The sequence below is a fragment of the Rhipicephalus microplus genome, chromosome 6 (genome assembly GCF_043290135.1).
Source record: "Rhipicephalus microplus isolate Deutch F79 chromosome 6, USDA_Rmic, whole genome shotgun sequence".
Taxonomy (NCBI): Eukaryota; Metazoa; Arthropoda; class Arachnida; order Ixodida; family Ixodidae; genus Rhipicephalus; species Rhipicephalus microplus.
Window position 1 is genome coordinate 185,787,986 of NC_134705.1, and position 19,319 is coordinate 185,807,304.

General features: G+C 47.3%; 1 protein-coding gene across 6 annotated transcripts in view; it reads right to left on the reverse strand.

The window, feature by feature from the left end:
* Nucleotides 1-15,397: 15,397 nt before the first annotated feature.
* The window catches only part of LOC119168255 (uncharacterized), a 523,033-nt gene continuing 519,111 nt past the window's right edge, over nucleotides 15,398-19,319 (reverse strand). For 3 of the 6 annotated variants that reach the window (XM_075867240.1, XM_075867239.1, XM_075867236.1), the window contains one exon: nucleotides 15,398-18,447. In XM_075867240.1, the coding sequence (XP_075723355.1) occupies nucleotides 18,202-18,447 (246 nt within the window). In that variant the 3' untranslated portion in view covers nucleotides 15,398-18,201. The remainder of the gene's footprint in view (nucleotides 18,448-19,319) is intronic. The other 3 variants (XM_075867238.1, XM_075867237.1, XM_075867241.1) reach the window with 3 other exon arrangements.

Below are 19,319 nucleotides of genomic sequence, written 5' to 3' on the forward strand. Positions count from 1 at the left end.
CGCGGGCCCGACATGACTGTTCACGCCCCAACTTTATTTTATTTTATTTTATTTAGATGTTCTGGGCCTTCTCAGACAATACTGGTGTGAAGCATTGTTATCGTGAAGCACCCGGTGTGGTCACCGTGTCCTGAAACATAACCGTGAAATAAAAAGTATTTTAGAACCAGCGCCTATAGGTTTCAGTCATTTCGGAGATCGGTATCGACGTATAGGTTGTTCAGAAACGACCTGTTTAGGAGATAGTACGACATTTCGCTGTTGTTTCTTTCTCGAAGGGGCAACGCTTTCTGACAGTGTGGCCCAGCCTTACCTTCTTCGCAGCCCTGGCCCTTGCTGTACTAAATCGCGTGAATGCGGCCCGCTGGACGAAGTGAATTTAAGAACCCTGACCCAGGGAGGCTATCTTTCTGTTCGCCGGCTTTATTGTGAAACCTGATGGTCTTGGCGAAATGTAGATAAGAGATCTTAATACCCGTGCCAAGTTCAAGAGAGAGAGAGAGAACACAAGGAGAAAGGCAGGGATGTTAACCAGGGCTGAGCCCCGGTAGGCTACCCTGCACTGTGGAAGGAGAGAGGGGAAGGAAAGTTCAAGATGATGTTTTAGTTAAGGGTGAGAATATTTTGCTGTCAAATAAGTTTAACGTACAAATTTACGAGCTAAGCTCATATACTCACTGTACCTTAATACCGAGCGTGCTTGGACGTAAGAGACATCTTCCGAGTAGCTTGCCTGGCCTTCTACAAAATGCAGATTAACCACGATTTAACGGGTGGTGCAGATGCAGAACACTTATAACCTTGGCGAAATCCGTTAAAGAAACGGAATAATCAATTCTCGTTATAGTGACCGACAACCTTCAGCATTCACTTCGCTGCACGGAATTCAGAGATGATGCGGAGTACAGTGCCAACAGAGCTTCGCAATAATCGAGAAGGGGGCAAGAAAACGCGCCGAGAATTTCTATACAGAGACGGGCGCTCGTTCCGAAAGGGAAAAAGACGCGATTTTTATCGCCACCGATTTATGGGCGTGCCTCGACGTTTCTCGTACCCTGCTTCCACTGTCGCTCGAGTTCGAAAGCGATCGCCTCCTGAAACGCTTACGTCGTCGTATATACCAACACCTACAGACAAGAGAGTTGCCGTTCTATTGATTTAATTTCCATCTTTCTTATACTCGCCTTCTATTTCACGAGCGTTGTTTTTCGTAGTTTCTACGGCCAGCTCAGGCACCGTGCGGCTCCAGCACTTTGTCTTTTCTTTCTTTATAACAGAGACCTCTGCAGCTTCGTAGACTAGATTTTAATGGACTAGGCAAGCAAATGCAGAGACCAGAGAGCAGCCAACAAAGTTGTTATTCGGGCCTATTGGTTTGCCATTAACGGGTATAACGTTGCGGATGAAGGACACGGACACAAGAAGAGACGACGAAACACGCAGTGTGTTACGTCCTGTGACGGACAATTAAGCAAAGCATAAAGAACATTACGCGTTCTTCAAAAATGTATTGAAAGTATTGTGGCCTAAACTTGAAGAAATAATAGTGTATGAAAAACCATTTCTTCTGTAGGTGGGATTCGATCCCGCAACCTTCCAACAGACTCTCCCATAGTAGAGTACCAACTATTCTAAATTTTTACCAACTTCTGAACACACAGACTTTTGAACTATTCCCATTCTTTCGTTCATAACATGCCTCAATGAAAACAAGACATAAAGTTGAGGTCCAAGCAGCGTGCAATGAAGCGTAAAATAATGGGAATACCATTGAGAGATTGGAGGTTATCAGAATGAGTCAGAGAACAAACAAAGCTCGCAGATATTCTAGTTGACATCAAGCGAAAAAAAAAAAATGAACGTACGCTAACCCTGTAATGCGTAGAACTGACAACAGGTGGGCATTATGAGCGACAGAATGGTTACCAAGGGATGGAAAACGGCGTTCAAGAAGGCACAGCGCTACACGACGTGACAAAATCTAAAAGTTTGCAGGAATATAACGAAATCAGCTCGCATAGGATAGAATCGCCTGGAGATCATTAGAAGAGGTCTCCATCCAGGAGTGGACAGGCTTGCAATGATCTTAGAGATGTTTTACTTCTCTTCCCGTCTATCACCTCACTCTGTAATGTCCGCAGATTTGAGGTCAACATAACTTAATAAACAAATACATACATAAATAAATGCGTATGAACTCTAGCCATTTGAACACCGCAAGAAACAACCGGATAGAGAAGTGTCACCTCCCTCGTCGAGCATTTCAGTTAGTCACCAAGTTTTGGTATGCTTTCGCTAAAGATTTTCTTTGTGTTCTTTCTTCGCGGTACGTCATGGGCACCTCGCGTGAAGATGTGCTCATTCATGGGTGCATCGGAACGCCGATCAAATCATTTTTTTTACAAAGCATATGGTTGCGGGTGCGCCCACTCCACCCGCTTCCTCACCCAAGACACGCATTTGTGTGACGCCTACATAGGAACGCTAACAGCGTCAGCCTCATGGTCACCTAGAACAATCATCACCGTTTTTTTTTTCATTTATATTTGTTACTCCGCCATTCGGTCACGTGGTCTGTGTGACATCGTGTTTTACTAGTACCACCAGCGCACACTACTACTACTACTACTACTACTACTACTACTACTACTACTACTACTACTACTACTGCCCCGCCGCGGTGGTCTAGTGGCTAAAGTACTCGGCTGCTGACCCGCAGGTCGTGGGTTCAAATCCCGGCTGCGGCAGCTGCATTTCCGGAGGCGGAAATGGTGTAGGCTCGTGTACTCAGATTTGGGTGCACGTTAAAGAACCCCAGGTGGTCGAAATGTCCGGAGCCCTCCACTACGGCGTCTCTCATAATCACATGGTGGTTTTGGGACGTTAAACCCCACAAATCTAATCTACTAGTACTACTGCGGCTACTACTAGTACTACTGCGGCTACTACTACTACTACGACTACTACTACTGCGGCTACTACTACTACTACTACTGCGGCTACTACTACTACTACTACTGCGGCTGCTACTAACACTACTGCGGCTACTACTAATCTTACTACTACTACTAATACTACAACTGCGGCTACTACTACTACTACTGCGGCTGCTACTAACACTACTGCGGCTACTACTACTACTACGACTACTGCGGCTACTACTAATCTTACTACTACTACTACTACTGCGGCTACTACTACTACTACTGCGGCTGCTACTAACACTACTGCGGCTACTACTACAACAACTACTACTACTACTACTACTACGGCGACGACGACTACAGAACAGGTTGGCGAAGACCACTTCGCTATAAGTCCTCTCCAAACATTATCATACTTCCCTCACCATCACCTCCTCTCCAATATCACCGGTTCATCTCGTGAACCCTTTAACTCCAATGTGGCCACCGCCTAATCAGATACAGCCGGTCTTCTGTCTGGGCGTCCGACACGAAGGGCCGGCTGTGAGTGGCACGCGAAATCGGCGAGCCTCTCTATGCAAATGAGCGCAGCCACGGATGAGTTGAGTGGTCGCGGCAGGCAGACGCCGCAGGCAAAGCAGCCTTCAAACGAAGTCCGGTGATGCCGGGAGCAAGGATGGCGGTGTGAATGCATAAACGCTCGGCTGAACAGCGTGTGGCCGCTCTCGAAGTAAGCGGGCCGGGGTTATATTAAAAGGCCCCGAATTATCCCATCTCGTTCACGGTTGAGTCCACACAGGTGGCAAACCGTATACCGTAACGATACGGCGAAAGAGAAAGATTTTTCTTCTTTAAGGCTTCCTGTTCCAACTTCTCCTCCAGACAGCTTCTGACATGCCGTGGTATTCACGTGAAATCCTTACATTTCTCACCAAACCGGAAATTTGATCAGGGCGTCGAGGAGGAGTGATGAAAAAAAGTCATCAGGACGTCAAGTCACGACATGACGTCATCAATCGCGAATTTCCCGACGTCATCGTGACGTCAGAAATTCCGCGTTGTCGTTAGGAGATGTCGTCTCTTAGCGCCCTTTTTCGCGCTGCGAACAAAACCGGAGAGCACGCGACCTCAAGATAAGAGAATAAAGGCGGCGCTTGGCAGCGGAGAGATGCAGAGTTACTGTATAGACGGTTACAAGATTACAAGTGTTGTGCCTCAAAACAAACATCCGGTCACCTTATTTACCAGCTCGTAACGTCAAAACTGAGAAGACGTTTTCACGTTTTTCAAGGGTAAGGCTAGTCTCTTATTAGTTTTTCACATAAAAGTAACGTGCGTAATGTTCAAGGCAATCTCTAGTAGTTTTTACGTAGCTCAAATAAAGACTATTATAAATCTATTTTGCCAAATAAGAGAAAAAAGTGTACAAAATCGGCGGGCTTTTTTCTAACGGTCTTCTTGCCCACTGATGCCACTGCGGCACATCGGTGATCAAAACCGGGTGTCATCAAGGGCCTGCGTTTGTAAACAGCGAAAGGGTCTATATAACGTAGCATCAAGGAGGATTAAAAAAAAGTGCTGGAGTGGAAGCTCCCGCAATGCGTTGCCAGCAGAAGCGAAGCCAGCTTTTGCCACTGCCAAGTTGTCAGATACATGATCTTTTGTGATAGTGCCCACTTAGAGATCAAGTGGTTTCGATATGTTGGTGTAAACTGTACGTTAGTTATATATTAAAATATAGTTGTTCCAGACGGAATAGCACACAGAAACAAGTGCGGGTGACTGAATTTCCCAAGAACTTTGCCTTCAATCAGAGGCTCACTAAGGAAAACTAGTAACACTAAGACGCACATGGAGCACTACGTGACCCGAAAAAGTTTCTACATTACACTTGTCGGGCGTGAGGAATATGCTCCGTTCTTAATCGCTGAAGGGTGATACTTAATCATGCCCCTAGGAAGATGGTCGCCGCAGCCATCATCTTGTCATAGGCATGACTTCACTCCTGCATGGGCAATTACTTCCACTCCAGCGTGAAGAAAGGTGGCTCTGTTGGTCAAAGAACCCCCGGGTTTTTTTTTTCGCTTTTTCTTGCTCTATGGCCTCACACGCCCTTGAATAGATAGTAGACAGTGCGGGATTGAACAATAAACCGCTAAATCGACGCGTTCTGAACCGCATGAACAGTCTCTTGAAATCATACTCATTGAAACGTCCGACAGCGTTACACTGAGAACATGACTGACATTTTCACGTAGAACGAGCAAAGGACCAACACAAACCCCGTCAACACCTCCTCTGTTACTGTACAGATCACCGTTGTCGGAATCATGGACGCTATCGAGCAGTTTTCTTTATACGACATGAAGAGCGCCATCGCGGCAGTGTTTTGGAATACAACACCATCGCTACACACCGCGTTGGCTATTCGACGAACTCTATACCTTCACTTGCATCTTCGTTTTGGCAGTAGCCGCCAGGCTGTAGTGCCGAGGCTGCACCTGCACTTGCTGCACCGGAGCTACCCGCCCACAACACCGCTGGCGCCGCCGTGGCACTTTTCAGAACTAGTGCGGGCAGTCCAAGCCAAATCGAAGAGACCTAGAGAGATGCCACGGCTCGTGTTTCCTGCTCCCTTATAGGTCTACTGAGAAGGAAGAAGATGAGGACTTTCGTCTTCGAGTCGTCTAATGTGAATGTAGAAGAGACCCTGTGAGTTTTCATTGAGGCGACAGCTATACGTGACTTGTCAAGCGCGAACAAATGGCTGTCGTTGCCGACATCGCGAGTGTTGCAAAAAAAAAGAAAAAAAAAGACAAAAAAAGACTCGCTCTCTGGATTTCTTGCCGACCGGTTGTGCCCCCACGATCTCCGACGACGGCGCAGCTATGGCCGAATGGCTCGCCTTACGCCATCTCCTGACGCCGACAAGAGCTCTCGCCGAGTGGTCCTCGGACTCCCGCGACCGTGTCCACCTTTCCTATCTTCTCCTTACTTCTGGGTTTCGCCGTCTTGTCCCTGTGCCACGCTCTCTCCTTCTCCCTCCCCCGCCCTCTATATATCTCTATACCTTTTAATCCTATCCTTTTAATCCCTCCTTACACCAACCTTCGTGACCTACTGTTGAGGTGTTGCACTATGATGCAGTCAGTTACGGGGCTCACTTTTATCTTCTTTTCTCTCTTAAGAATCACATAAAATCACATAAAAAAGCGCTTGGCCTGCGCGGAAGGCGCCGCAAAGTCGCAGCGAAAGCTAAAAGAGCTGCCTTTCAGAGCCTTTCAGAACACTCATTGGGTAACTGCTACAAGCACACTTGATGGGTACCCACTACGGCATTAATAAATATAATTTTTGGGTAGTATAGACGAGCCTTCGCTATGCTATTTTTCATCATTCTTCTAGGAAGCGTGGTATCCGCTAAACGCCTGCAAGCAATTTCGTGCCAATTGTTCACGCAGTGGCTGACGACGGTGAGAAATTAAGGCTGAAATGGGTATGCACCAGAATTATTAGAGGAACAAGAACAAGTTTTTGTAATGATTTGGAGCATTGTACGACCCACTCGTTACGCTATTCGCATTGTACGACGACTGGTTGTTTTTTCGCTGTTTTAAAGGGCTTTATAAGTCGTATTAACACGACTGCTTTCCCGACATCAAGCCTGCCTAAGGCAAGTTTGCCAACAAGTGCCAAGCACCGGTGTGGCCCAGTGGTAGACTACTGGGCTGGCTGGCGCCTAGCGGACCCGGGTTCGAGCCCCACTGTGTCATTGGTGGTAAAGGTTTTGATTTTCTAATTTCGCGCGATGTGGTTACGGACACCGGCGGCGGCGGACAACTGCGCGTGACCCGAGTTGTGATTTCATAACGGCTCTTGCTGTAAAACAAAACAAAAAAAACGCCCAAACACCAATGGAGATGGCTAACCAGCGAAGCTGAAATGCGCTGCCACAGGCGATTGCAGAGGTCGCAGGCTCTTAACCAAAGGCTCTTTTCGATTTGGCTTGCACTGCCTGCACTAATTCTGAAAAAGTGTCACAGCGGTGCTGTGGGCGTGCAGCACCGGTTCAGCAAGTGCAGCTGCAGCCGCGACATAGCAGCGCGGCGGCTACTGCCAAAACGAAGACGGAAGTGCAGGCCAAGTTGGTCGAATAGCCAAGGCGTCGTGTATTATGGTGTTGTGTATCAAAACACTGTCGTTAGGGAAGTCATCGTAACAGCCGCATAAAAAAGAGCTCAACAGCGTCGATGATTCCGACAACGGTGATCCTTACAGTAACAAGGAGGTGACGGGGTTTTTCTTTTAATGGTCACCTGCTTGTTGCACGTGTAATTATGTTCCCAAGCAAACGCTGTCAAACGGTTCCAAAAGTATGATCTCAATCGACTGTTAGACTGTCTGGAACGACAAGTTAGTGGTTTAGTAGTAAACCCCACACTTTCGGTCTTCTGTCGAAGTGCGCGCGAGGCCATAGAGCAAGAGAAAGTGAGAAATTTTGGGTGTTCCTTGATCGACAGAGCCACTTTCCTTCACGCTATATCACACGTACGCAAGACCCCTCGAACCCAAGTTTTAACCCAACACTTCTTCCTGAAGGCTTTCCTATCGCATCCGCTTCACGCTTTCGCAAAGACGAAGTGAGCGCGCAGATTGCGCCGCATGCAACAAATCTTTATTGCACACTTAAGACATTTCTGTTTCAATAAATCTTACTGCAGTCAACTACGGTGGATTCTTCGACTGATGACACATACACGTAAAAAAAAACCGCTTTAAAGGCTGCCGAAAATACACGGCTATTACCCGTCAATGGCACGAGCATAATTCGATGGTTTTTGCAGGCACGCCCTGAACAACGCGCAGCGTCGTCTGCTCCAAGCTTGGGAGGAGGAAGGGACGCACGCCATGTAGCGCCATCTCTTGAGCGAGCGCGAGCACTCGTGCAGCGCTACGCTCGTACCTTGAGAAAACGAGGGAGCCAAAGCAGAGCGCGCACCACAAAATCGAGGAGGAAAGTGCTGCACAGGTCGAGCAGGTGCCGTCTTAGCAGCCGAATCGAAGACACTTTAAAGCGCCTCTTAAAAAAACTCCCGTCGAAAACGGGCGTTTGCCCTGGCGAACGCGTTCCCACCATTGACATGTTGACGTTGCTGTGCCCGCAACGCCGCTTCCTCGGCTCGCCGTTGTCGCTTCATTCGGCTCCGAAGGCAGCCGGATCCTCGGAACTTGCTGCTTGCGCTTGGCCACCAGGGCTTGTTCTTGCGGCACGACTGTTGCATCGGCCTGGCAAACATGACTTGTCTAACCGATAAGCCATCCGCACTGTTCTTGGAAATTTAATAATAATAATGTTGGGATTTAGTTATGAGATACGCCGTAGTCGAGGGCTCCGAGAATTTCGTCTTTCTGGGATTCTTTAACATGTACCTTAAATCAAAGCACACAGGCCTCAAGCAATTTCGCCTCCAAACAAAATGAGGCCACCGCAGCCGGGATTTGATCCGGCGATCTGTGGCTCAGCAGCCGAGTGCCTTAGCCACTAGACCACCATGACGAGTGTCCTTGAAAAGTTGTATGCAGTTCAATCATTCGTACAATCCGTGCCCTCCTCGTGTGGAAGTTTTTAAGTTGAAACTTCCACGTGCGGGCTCGGCTGCACGCCTGTACATTGAACATTAATGTAGGCACATCAGCACCTATTTACATTGCACCGTCGGATAGGGCTTTGCGCGATGTGAATAGCGTCACACTATACCTCAATGGAACGTCCTTATGTCACAGCCCACTGTTCAGGTGCGCTGTTACGTCATTCGTGGGAACTGTTACACCACAGCGTAGACAAGGCATTTCATTCCAAAGTAGATGACAGGCTTTACTTATGCGGCACGGAGTGTATGTAGTTCAGTAATAACGAGACACTTCGTCAACATATGACCTCATAGGACACCCGACATGTGCACTCCAATCTTACGATGTGCATGACGAGCTTTTTCTAAAGATACATAACTCGCGGGACTCATGCGGTGTGTGATGCCAATCGAGTTGATGAACGTAGCCACCACATCAAGGTATGAACGCAGCCACCACATCAAGACGGCTGGGCGTCGAGCAAGTACTAAATATTTTCGCCAAATGGCTCAATTGCACGACAGCCAGACAGACAGCAAAATTTGAGCGTTGAAGTATCCCAAGAATCATCTCTAAGAAATAATGAACGCAACCATAAATCTTGACTAAGGTATTCGGTAGAGGCGCTCCCGCATTGACGATGATGGGCCCTGGTGTACCCAATAGGTAAAGTGCATTCTCGCGTTGCTGAAGCGGATCTCGGAAGCCACGCAGAGAGTGGCCCGTAGTTGAGATCTGCTTCACCAGGTGCCGCAACGATCACAGCCTGCTCGCAAGTAATCTATCTGCTCTTTCCAAAAATGTCACTATTTTCATTATTTATCCTAACAGTTCATTGACCCTTACAAGTAAACATATCCTCCGACGTGATATTCACTTATCTAACTCTAGATTTGAACAAGAACCATCGATTTTCGGTTGTTCATTTTTAATTATTCATCTTAAATTCGGATTTTTTTAAAAGTTTCACACAAACTGAGAGTCGGTGGTTGACCGAAAGCCACTGTTAAAAAAACAAAAGTGTCACTGGCTGCTCGCGATAAAATATTGGTCAGTACGGGGTGTCTCTGGAACTGACCTGTTCGCAAGCAGACATTTTTCAAAGCTACAACGTCAAGGTTGCCACCCTGAAAAAAGGTCGGCTTCTTGAAACATCGGCTCCAGAAACACCTCACACTGATTTCATCCCTACAAGTTTTTATTTTCCTTCATGCGTCTGGCTTCCTTGCACTCTCAGCTCATTCCACACAAGAAAAAAATGGAAGAAAAACAAACAAATACCGTAGAGTTTGAACGACCAGCCCTTGAAATACAAAAAAGGCCATGCCATCACTTTGGTTTGTACAGCAGAACTACGTGCTTGGGGACCTTAAACTCACATTAGGATTTGAAAATGACTGAACATTGCACATTGAATATAGCAGATTAAGAATTGTACATTGTGAACCGCTCAACGAGATCTGACCTACTCTTTTAGTAAGGGCCTGTAAAGTCACCCACAAAAGCCACACCTGCTTATCGGCGGTGAATACAACTAACTGCTGTTGCGACCGGGGTTTCCAGACACCGGAGGTCCGGGATGAAGTTGTCGAGGCAGGAGGAAGAGAGACTTGAAGAGGGTTTATTTACAATATGTACATTGCGAACTCCCTACACGGTGAGCTCTCAAACGTGGCAGGCCTCTACATGTCTCCTAACATAGCGCTACATGGTGCTTGGTTCTACATGGTTCTGCTCGGTTCTGCTCTCGAAAAAAAGCACACACGAATGAGCCGCGGGGGCTCATTATAAAGGGTCTGTCCTCCCCAGATCCCTAGATCGGGGACCGCGTACAGAGGGCACCGTCCAACCACGGATCACACATTACCCGCGAGGGTGACGAGCACGCACGGTCCACGTGAACGTTCAAAATTGAAGCGTGGTCACTGCACGGCCATGTGGCACGAACGTGGCTCCTCCTCGTCAAGGGGTGTCGCTGGGCGAGGGGTCTGAAGTTGATGACTGCATCCATCGAAAGGGCCGCCGTAAACAAGCTTCAAATGGTCGCCGAACGACTCGTTCAATTAGCGGGACGATTTCCGGCCGCCGCCGCCGCCGTCATCTTCCAAAGAAGAAGCGGCACTTGTGGTCTCCCGAACTGCTCACGGTGTCGCGGCGGCAAGACGCCGCACCCTCCGGCCAGGGGGGAACAATACATGGCGGACACAGGCCGCCAGCCCGTTTGGCGACTAAAAAGGAACATCAAAAGGAACGCCGATCCATTGTCAGACCTGGCGCCGGTCCTAACAGTAGGCAGCCGGTCGTTCGGTTACTTGTTTGAAGATTAAAGGAGCGCCGCTCCCTCTTCCGCTCTGGCGCCGGTCACAACAGCTCGTCCGCCGGCGGGAGAAGCGACCTGAGGGTGACCAGCTGCACAGGTTGCCCGAAGTGTCGCTGTGTAGTGCTGTCTTCCAGGCCACTGCTGATGACGCTCAGCCAAGGACTCTTTCCCTCTCGCTCCTTGTGGCTCCCCTCTGGGAAAAGCATTCATACACACCACCACAGGCACGGGAGAGCACCCTGCCCGCACTGAGACACGTCGAGTCCGACAAATTATCCAAAAGCAACCTTACTTAAGCGGTATTACCAAACACAAAGCAGCAATCGGGACGTTTCTCTGAGGTTTCACCAAAACTCCTAATCCCGATCCGATAATAATCTTCCCATCAAACTGCTTTCAAAAAAACTAACTGTCAAGTGATGCGCTCACCGTGGCATACCCGAGTGCTTGCGTGAGCAATCCGCCGTAACCCACCAGGTATCATACTCATAAAATAAAGCATTTTACTTCACGCTATCTTTTAGTTCCCGAAATTTAGTGCCGCCAAAGCCAGTCGTCAATTCCTTTTGAGAAGACGAAAGCATAACTGCCGTGCTGCACCTGCATTAGGAACATCTTTATTATATATCCGCAAACGCACATCACAGTGCTCCTGCCTGGATGAGATACCACCTAACCGTTCCCTTGCTGTTGCCACTTTCACAAAGCATACATATAAACTCACGAGCTAGCTTTTCTTACACACCGGACACATGCGAACAAAACATTAAATGAACAACAAAAAAAAGTTTCGCATGAATCCTGAAAAATCTCGCAAGCAATAACTTTGCGTCTCTACGCTCAGTCATAATTAGTTCATAACGTTGCTCCTGCTCATTTACACGTATCTACCATGACGCAGGCTCCTATGCGTGTCGTTTCCTTCCAATAGATCTATACAACGTATATAGGCTACCAAAATGATAGAGCGCTAACGAAAACAAGGTACAAACGAGTTATTTACAAAATCACAAAAACAAACAAAATGTTCCTTTCAACAGTCCCGAGTCGACGTTTTCCGAGAGGCTAACAGCTGTTCGCAACAACTCTGAGTCGAACTCGCGGTGGTCGCGCCCGGAACGATTTTCTCGAGAAACGGGGTCTACAACACGCGTCAATCGCCCTGCTACCGAACCCCGCGACGTTCCTCGAAGCCGACTTGCTGTCGCTTCCTGCCCCTCGAAAACCACCGACTCTTTTGCCCCGCACCCCGTCCAATGCACCGCGAGAACAACGGAAGGGTCTCTTGCCCCTCGACCACTTACGCACACCATGCGCTTCTCTTTTCTTTGTTCTCTGGCCGCTTGGACGCTTGCGATACGGCAACTTTCTTGAAATTTCGCTCCGCCATTTAAATACATTCCTCAAACGCGTCGCGATTTCTGCCTGCCTGTTTTTACGGCGCTTTCTCCGTTTTGCACGTCTCTTGGTGCCGTCTACGGAGCCTTTCGCCCATCTCTGATGCTCACCAGCACCCACATGCTCATCTGATTTTTCGCGCGGACTGTCTGGATAATTGCCTAGCAATCTCTCCTTCAAACACTGCCGCGTACGATGCGCTTTTCTTTTCCGGCGGTTCGGACGCACACGATACAGACCCGTCAGAGATGACAACGGCACTTTTCTCGCGATTTTACCACGCCGTTTGAAACCCTTACTCAAACGCGTTGTGCTCATCTCGAGCTTTGCCTTATTGTTGCCCTTCGGACGCTTTCTCCCCTGTGCACGCTTCTTTGTGCGGACCTGGGAGCCTTTCGTCCTACTCTGACGTTCTTCATCACCGATATGCTCCTCCGCCATCTCGCGCGCCCAGTCCTGATGATTGCCTATCAGTTCATCGTAAGACCACGGCCGCGTAGATTGCGCACTTCTGTTCCTTACTCTCCGGCCGCTCAGACGCCTGCGATTTAAGCCAGTCAGAGAAGACAACGGGCCTTTTCTCGCAAATCCGCCACGCCGTTTGAAGGTCCTCGTCAAACGCGCCGCGCTGATCGCGAGCCTTGCCGCGCTTCTGTTTTTCGGACGCTTTCTCCGTTTGGCACATTCCTTGGTGCCAAACCTGGAGCCTTTCGTCCGCCTCTGACGCTCATCAACATGGTCTACAGGGCTGCAAGGTTCGATGGAACACTCTGTTAATCTTAACTTCGTTTCCCCCACCACGGAACCCTCACACCCTGCTGTGACCGCGAGCTCTTTTCCCTCAGAATGGGTTAAAACCTGTTCCATTCCCTTACAGGCACTAGCCTTCTCTTTGGCCTCAAACGGCACCGCCGCTATATCTACAGATATCAGACCCGCAGCACTCTCTTCGGCCCTAAACGGCACCGCTGCTGACACGCACCGTTCGTGCGGTACATCTGCAAATTTCTGACCTGTAGCCCTCTCTTCGGCCTTAATCGGCACCGCCGCTACGTCGCACCGTTCGTGCACTTCATCTACAGATGTCTGACCTGTAGCCTTCGCTTCGGTCTTAAACGGCACCGCCGCTACATCGCACCGTTCGTGCGCTACATCTATGGATTGACCACTCTGCTGCAATGCCACCAATTCACAATTAAGCCTTTCTATCTCTTCATCTAATTCCTGCATCCTTTTTATATGTTCTTCATGCCTGCGCTCAGCTTCCAATTCCTCCCGGCGCCATCTTTCCTTTCTTTGCGCCCTTTGTACTTCCTCCTCCTGGTCCAATAAGTACATATTCCCGAAGTGCTCGATTTCCTCATTGTCACTATTGCTTTCGAGAATCACTTCGCGGAGTTTAGAAGCAGGCATATCATCATTAAAATCTAGCTCCAGATCCCAACACAGGTTCAGCAGGTTCTCTCTCGTCAATCTCGTAAGATCCATGGCGACTACTTTGCTTTGGCTCAGCTGTGACAAAACACAAACCCACCAGCGCCTCAATTCTGGGTCTAGAGAAATTGAAGCCTGGCAAATCTCACAGCGGAGACCACAAGCTTAAGCACCCAAGTAGCACTACGTGGCCAACATCCCTCTCTACTTTTTCTTGTTAATTTTTCACTCCTGCTTTTTACAACATCCTAAAATTTAACCCGCAACGTACCCTTAGAAATTTTGAAACATTACCCCTTGTTCCTATTGAATCATCTAAGCTTTCCTGCTTTAGCGTACTTGCTCAGATAATCATCCAGTGCTGCCTTGTGCTGAGATAACAACCACAGTGGCCAGGCAGTTGTTGGTTATATCTATCTTTTAACGAATTTAGGCTAAAAGACTCGATATATCTCAAGCACAAAGCCAGGCACTCACCCCATTACGTGCGGTGGTGGTACGCTGCTTCGATCCCGCCGAGTTCCAGGGCTTTCGGCTGGCCTCCGGTACATGTCGCTCTCCGTCGCAGACTCGTATCCCACCGCTGCCAACCAGTTGTTGCGACCGGGGTTTCCAGACACCGGAGGTCCGGGATGAAGTTGTCGAGGCAGGAGGAAGAGAGACTTGAAGAGGGTTTATTTACAATATGTACATTGCGAACTCCCTACACGGTGAGCTCTCAAACGTGGCAGGCCTCTACATGTCTCCTAACATAGCGCTACATGGTGCTTGGTTCTACATGGTTCTGCTCGGTTCTGCTCTCGAAAAAAAGCACACACGAATGAGCCGCGGGGGCTCATTATAAAGGGTCTGTCCTCCCCAGATCCCTAGATCGGGGACCGCGTACAGAGGGCACCGTCCAACCACGGATCACACATTACCCGCGAGGGTGACGAGCACGCACGGTCCACGTGAACGTTCAAAATTGAAGCGTGGTCACTGCACGGCCATGTGGCACGAACGTGGCTCCTCCTCGTCAAGGGGTGTCGCTGGGCGAGGGGTCTGAAGTTGATGACTGCATCCATCGAAAGGGCCGCCGTAAACAAGCTTCAAATGGTCGCCGAACGACTCGTTCAATTAGCGGGACGATTTCCGGCCGCCGCCGCCGCCGTCATCTTCCAAAGAAGAAGCGGCACTTGTGGTCTCCCGAACTGCTCACGGTGTCGCGGCGGCAAGACGCCGCACCCTCCGGCCAGGGGGGAACAATACATGGCGGACACAGGCCGCCAGCCCGTTTGGCGACTAAAAAGGAACATCAAAAGGAACGCCGATCCATTGTCAGACCTGGCGCCGGTCCTAACAGTAGGCAGCCGGTCGTTCGGTTACTTGTTTGAAGATTAAAGGAGCGCCGCTCCCTCTTCCGCTCTGGCGCCGGTCACAACACTGCCGACTACTGAAGTCATCGATCTAACATAATGGCAGGCCGGTAAGACCTCCCTCATCAGAAGCACCCTTGTTACAGTGGAGATCCTGCAATTACCGTTATAGCCACACGTCCTCCGGCTCTGGCAAAAGCGAGTAATCTATAGTTAGTCATAAGAACTCTGAAGTTCTTAGATTAAGAGACACGGGTCATTTTGTATACACTGGTACACTGGTGTAATGTGCACAAAAAATAAGGCACAGGTTTAGGAATGCACCCACATCAATATACTGGTGTAATGTGCCGAAATCAATATATGGTAGCAATGCGGCACACTAGTACACTGCTTTATTTTACCCACTTAGGCACACTGGTGTAACGAGCCCACACCAGCAGACCGGAGCGATGTGTACACATTAATACACTGATGTGATGACTTCATTAGCAAATATAACATCAGCTTTGACAACAGGCACCGAAGGTGTTTTGAAGATCTATAAGATACAAACTATTTCCCAAAGCTCTCTGGGTGAACACAATTACGTACGTACAAGGCACAAAGGCAATTTAGCAAATCAGTCAGTTGGGTTGATAAAGATTCAATATTAATGATTTTTCTTTCATCTGAACACACATAATCAAGTCAAGAAGTATAAGATGACATGATAACATATAAATGGCTCTTGCAAACAAAATGTGAAGCCTTCAGCTGGTTAAAAAATTAGAGATCAAAGTAGTAGAAGACAGAATAAGCGTACACTAATAACTAATCAAAACAATCAACATTGCATGAGGATAGTACACTCTCCGCCTCGTCACCTGCCTTGAAGAAAATCAAGTTTTGTGAAAAAAATGACTCACTGAACCTTCTATCTACGTTATCTTTTGATATTGATGAAGCCTCCAAAATTTCACATACCCTTTGTTCTTTAACATAAACTTATGGCAAAAAAAATATATGGACACAATAAAGCAACCTCAGATATTCACACTACTAAAGGTCAACTGCTTTCAATTAAACAAATATTATTGTGCATACATCCTATCTTCATCTAGTCTGGTATCTAGTCCCCAACATAGTTGAAATTCTCAAAACTATGTTTTTAACAACTATACCTCCTATACACACTCCCTGCATTATAAACAAGCCTTTGAGTTGTATATCATGCCAACTGCAGGTCACCAGGTGAAATCAGGGGACTTAATATTAAAAAAAACTATCTAAAACAATGAGATAATGTTTTTTTTTTTTTAGCATAAGGACACACAGCGAGACTTGTGTTCTGAATCCCTAGCGTAGACAAATTTGTCTGTTCCAGGTCAAGACATCAAAAGGCAACAAGTACTCGAGGAGAATAATTTAAATACAAAGTGAAAACAGAACATCCACAAGAAAAAGGGTGCAAACATTGTTTTGACCGTATTATTTTCGCTGTGGTCTGAATCAGGCTGACCAAAAATGTCCAATATTAAATTTTCGAAATACACAATCGGCTGAGAACATTGGTTCGTCATTTAATTTATTTCTCTAAGTATGGGATTTGACCATGAAAAGCGCGTTGGATTGAAGTTGCCTGAAAAGCCATTTCTACTACAAGGCACGAAAAAAGTAAAGATAAGCATCCTGAAATCCACAATTCTGTCGAAAAAAAAAACAACGTTGAATAAGGGCTTATGCACTTTATGTAGTATCCCAGATAAAAAAACGTTTCAGCTTTCAGCTGGATGACACAACCAGGAATTTTTTGAGCTATTGATGTTCTTGGCTCTATGATTAAGCTATTGCTTTACAATTCAGCTTGAATTTAATGAATGCGCAGCTAAAATATGGAAAATTCAGTCTAAAACTGATAAATTTCTCACCAGACATACATCCAATCCGAGCTAAATTATGCAACCAAAACTTCTGCCAAGTGCAAAATTTAAGTTTAAACAAATCCAGCTACAAATTGAATTTCCGTTGCCTGGGAGTACACCTCTTGGATCCCAAAAGTTATATGACAATCAGTAGTCCCATCACTGCAGATTTTTATGCAGTGGGTAAAAAAAGAAAAGTGACAAGGGCAGAGGAAGAAAAAACGAGCACATAGTTCACTGTCGATGTCCGCTGCATAAAATGATTATACACACATTCTTTGTGACACGAAGCCTGTCACAACATTGCACAACTCAGAGACCCTGCTGGCTGACAGTGACATTCCTTATAACTGTTGACGTTCTTCACACTTGCTGGTGTTGCAGGCAACTACCACTGCTGCAGACAACTACAGAGGTCATGCTGCAGAAAAAAACACAGTCGTTCCAGAGGACAGGCGTTGATCGTCACCGACGTCACTGATTCTTGCAATCCACACTGTCACTGTGAATAACCGTTGGCATTGTCAATAACCACGGGCACTGCACACAACTTGCTTGTGTTACAGATAAAAAACGATGAGACCCATGACAGTAACCACAGGCACTGCACACAATTGACTTGTGTCAAGAACAAAGGACGATGACGACCATCGGTGAAGTGACATCTGTAATGCTACCTGCAACCACCAGCATCGAGACAGGAAAGAAAAACGAACTCTAGTACGTTAAGTTCATAGGTACAACAGCGCAAACATAACAAGACACCAGAAGATACAGGACAATGTGCTGGGTCTTTGCCGTGCCAGCACTACCCTCCCTGACACAGGACAACATGCTGTGTCTTTCCTGTGTCAACAACTTGCCTTGGAAGACAGAATTGCACACACTATCTGCCCGATGTCAGAACATCGTGCAGTGACACTGGACAAACACAGCACTCTGTCCTGTACGTGTTAAAAGGCAGAGTGCCGACACAGGTTAGACACATCCACCTGTCCTGTGTCACAGGGTGATGCAGACACAGGAAAGACCTAGCACTTTGTCCTGTGTTCACAGGTGGCTTTGCACATTTGCGTTACCATACCTGTACCTGTGAACTATGACATTACAAACTGGCGTTCCAGTCATTGTTGGGGGCATGCTGTTTTCTTTTTTTTCCCTTTTGCTCGATATGTCATAGTTACTACAGGAATGAAGCAACTTCGTCTTCGAAAAACGAAGCTGTGGCTGGAGGTTCAAGCACACGCCACTCTGGAGCTTCCACCGTCCACCGCGGCCCTGGTCACGTCGGTGAGGAGTTTGCTGAGAACACGACACTTGTACTGCAGGCGCGTGCTGTTGTGCTCGGCACGCCTCCGACCGTCCTCGGCACGTTGCAGGGCACGCAGCAGCCGAGCATTCTCTACGTACAGGTCTCTGAGCAGGGTGTCGATCTTACTCGGTCCGACTGCATTCGACTGCAGCTGCTGCGGCTGAGGCTGCTGTAGGAAATTGTGTTGGTTTTCGTGCAGGTTGGGCGCAAGAGTCGAGCGCAAGCAAATGCGGCAGTTCAGAGGTTTGTTTTTGAGGCCAGTCCAGGAGCAGTTTTGGAATGAGCGTGAATCCCAATTTGATGAAATTAATTATATTAGAAGAGAAAGCATTTTGAAGAAGTGCCAAACATGAGAATAAAATATTCAAAATATTTGGAAGCCAGTAAAACGTTCGTGGCATTAACAGATAAAGGCGTGAAAGAAGTACCAATAGAACAAAGCACGGACAAGTGTTTATATTCATAGGACGTGACGCCACAAAAGATCGATGATGAAAATGGATAAATGTTGAAATGTCAATTGCCATTTCGCAGAAACATTGAGTGTCATTGAAATGATTGTTGATGTGCACATGATGTTAATTGCACAGTTTACAGTTCAGATTTGAAAAATCACATGATGGACAGTCAAGCAGAGTGGAATACAGGTTATGCAGCAAATCAGCCAGTCGTCAGTGAGTTAGTACATTTTGGAGGGTGCGATCAATGAAGGTTCCGTGACACACGGTGACGAGTCAGCAGGCACGAAGTCGGTTGAAGAGAAAGAAAAGAAAAGAAAAAACTCACGGTTAGTAACAATTTCACAGTTTGATAAAAGAATAACATGGAAACGACACAGCATAGTACAAAAGCTACTCAGAAAAAAACATTTTTTAATGAATGCACAGCATTCATGCTCACAGATACAAACACTTAGGTATCAGCATGCACAGATATCAACACTTCGGGTGCCACATATACCACTAAAATCGCATGAAGCAACTTATGAAATGATGCACATTCTTAAACGAAGAATTCTTAAACAGAGTTCTTTGTTTTTTT